The sequence below is a fragment of the Formica exsecta genome, unplaced genomic scaffold, assembly GCF_003651465.1.
Source record: "Formica exsecta isolate Colony F162 unplaced genomic scaffold, ASM365146v1 scaffold4108, whole genome shotgun sequence".
NCBI classification, from domain to species: domain Eukaryota; kingdom Metazoa; phylum Arthropoda; class Insecta; order Hymenoptera; family Formicidae; genus Formica; species Formica exsecta.
Window position 1 is genome coordinate 11,320 of NW_021851349.1, and position 1,525 is coordinate 12,844.

A 1,525-nucleotide genomic window follows, 5' to 3' on the forward strand; every position below is an offset into this window, starting at 1 on the left:
GGTAAATGAACGGTGTCCAAATTAACGGTGCGCGTCTCTCTGTGTCCAAATGAACGGTGTCCAAATAAACGGTGTCCAAATGAATAGTGTCCAAGTGAGCGGTGTCCAAGTAAACGACGCATATTTTCTTACGTGTCCAAAAGCTACTGTATCCAAAATTACTGTGTCCAAATGCACTGTGTCCAATTGAACCGTGTGCAAAATCTCGTGTCCATTTGTAACGTGTCCATTTGCACTGTGTCCAATTGTACTGTGTCCAAGTGCACCGCTCCCATTTTCGCGGCGATCAAACATTTCAAACACGTTCTCGAGAGCCGTAAGTTTATCATTCGAACCGATCATAAACCGCTTATCCATGCTTTCTTGCAGCGAGCAGACAAGGCTTCCCCTAGACAACTCCGACAGCTGGACCTTATCTCGCAATTTTCTACGGAAATCATACACGTCAACGGGAAAGAAAACGTGGTTGCTGACGCACTTTCTCGGATCGAAGCCATAGGTATGCCGACAGTGCTCAGTCCTCAGACCATCATGGAGGAGCAACAATCCGACCAAGAGTTTACCGACTTGCTTTCAAACGGATCATCGTTCGAACTACAGCAACTCGCTGTCGAACCTGACGTCCATCTCTACTGCGACGTTTCCAACAACATCGTCAGACCGTTCATATCCCACTCGTTACGACGCACCGCTTTCAATACGATTTACGGTCTCGCACATCCAAGCGGTCGCGTCACATGCCGTCAACTCAAAGAAAAGTACGTCTGGTCCGGTATACGAAAAAATGCGCTTCAATGGTCAAGAGAATGTCTCCAATGCCAAAAATCGAAGATTCAATGTCACACAAGAATGCAGCCGAACGACATCGTCGTCCCAGACAATCGCTTTAATCACGTGCATCTCGACATCATTCACTTGCCCGAAATCAGAGGATTCAAGTATTGCCTCACGATCATCGACCGATTCTCGCGATTCCCGATAGCAATCCCGCTCAAAGACATTACCGCGACAACCGTTGCCTCAGCATTCTTCGACAACTGGGTATGTCTTTTCGGTACACCTCTCTCGATCAAGGCTCACAGTTCGAAAGCGCACTTTTCAACGCTCTCACGAACACCGTTGTCTCCAAACGCATTCACACGACTCCATACCATCCGGCTTCAAACGGCATTATCGAAAGGTGGCATAGGACACTCAAGGCATCACTCATGTGTCACTCCGGTACTCCTTGGCTGGACATCGTACCAACAGTCTTACTAGGACTTCGCACCGCGTACAAGGAAGACATCAAGGCTTCACCCGCGGAAATGCTCTTTGGCACGACTCTGAGAATCCCCGGAGACTTCTTCATCGAACAAGACCCGACAGCAGACCCGGAGATCTTCCTTGAAAAACACCGCGAATACATGAAATCGATTCGTCCAACTCCAACTGTTCATCACATCAAAGCAAAAATGTTCGTTTTGCAGGATCTTTACATTTGCTCTCACGTTTTTCTCAGGCAAGATGAGGTACGTCCACCGCT

The 1,525-nt window shown here is 48.0% G+C and overlaps 1 protein-coding gene across 1 annotated transcript; it reads left to right on the top strand.

Annotated features, from left to right (window-relative positions):
• Nucleotides 1-171: 171 nt before the first annotated feature.
• LOC115240109 lies at nucleotides 172-1,511 on the top strand (the record flags this gene model as incomplete). Its single annotated transcript, XM_029815078.1, has 2 exons — nucleotides 172-1,041; nucleotides 1,083-1,511. Coding segments are annotated over exons 1-2 (1,299 nt in total), but the record flags the coding sequence as incomplete, so codon positions are not given.
• Between the last annotated feature and the right edge of the window lie 14 nt (nucleotides 1,512-1,525).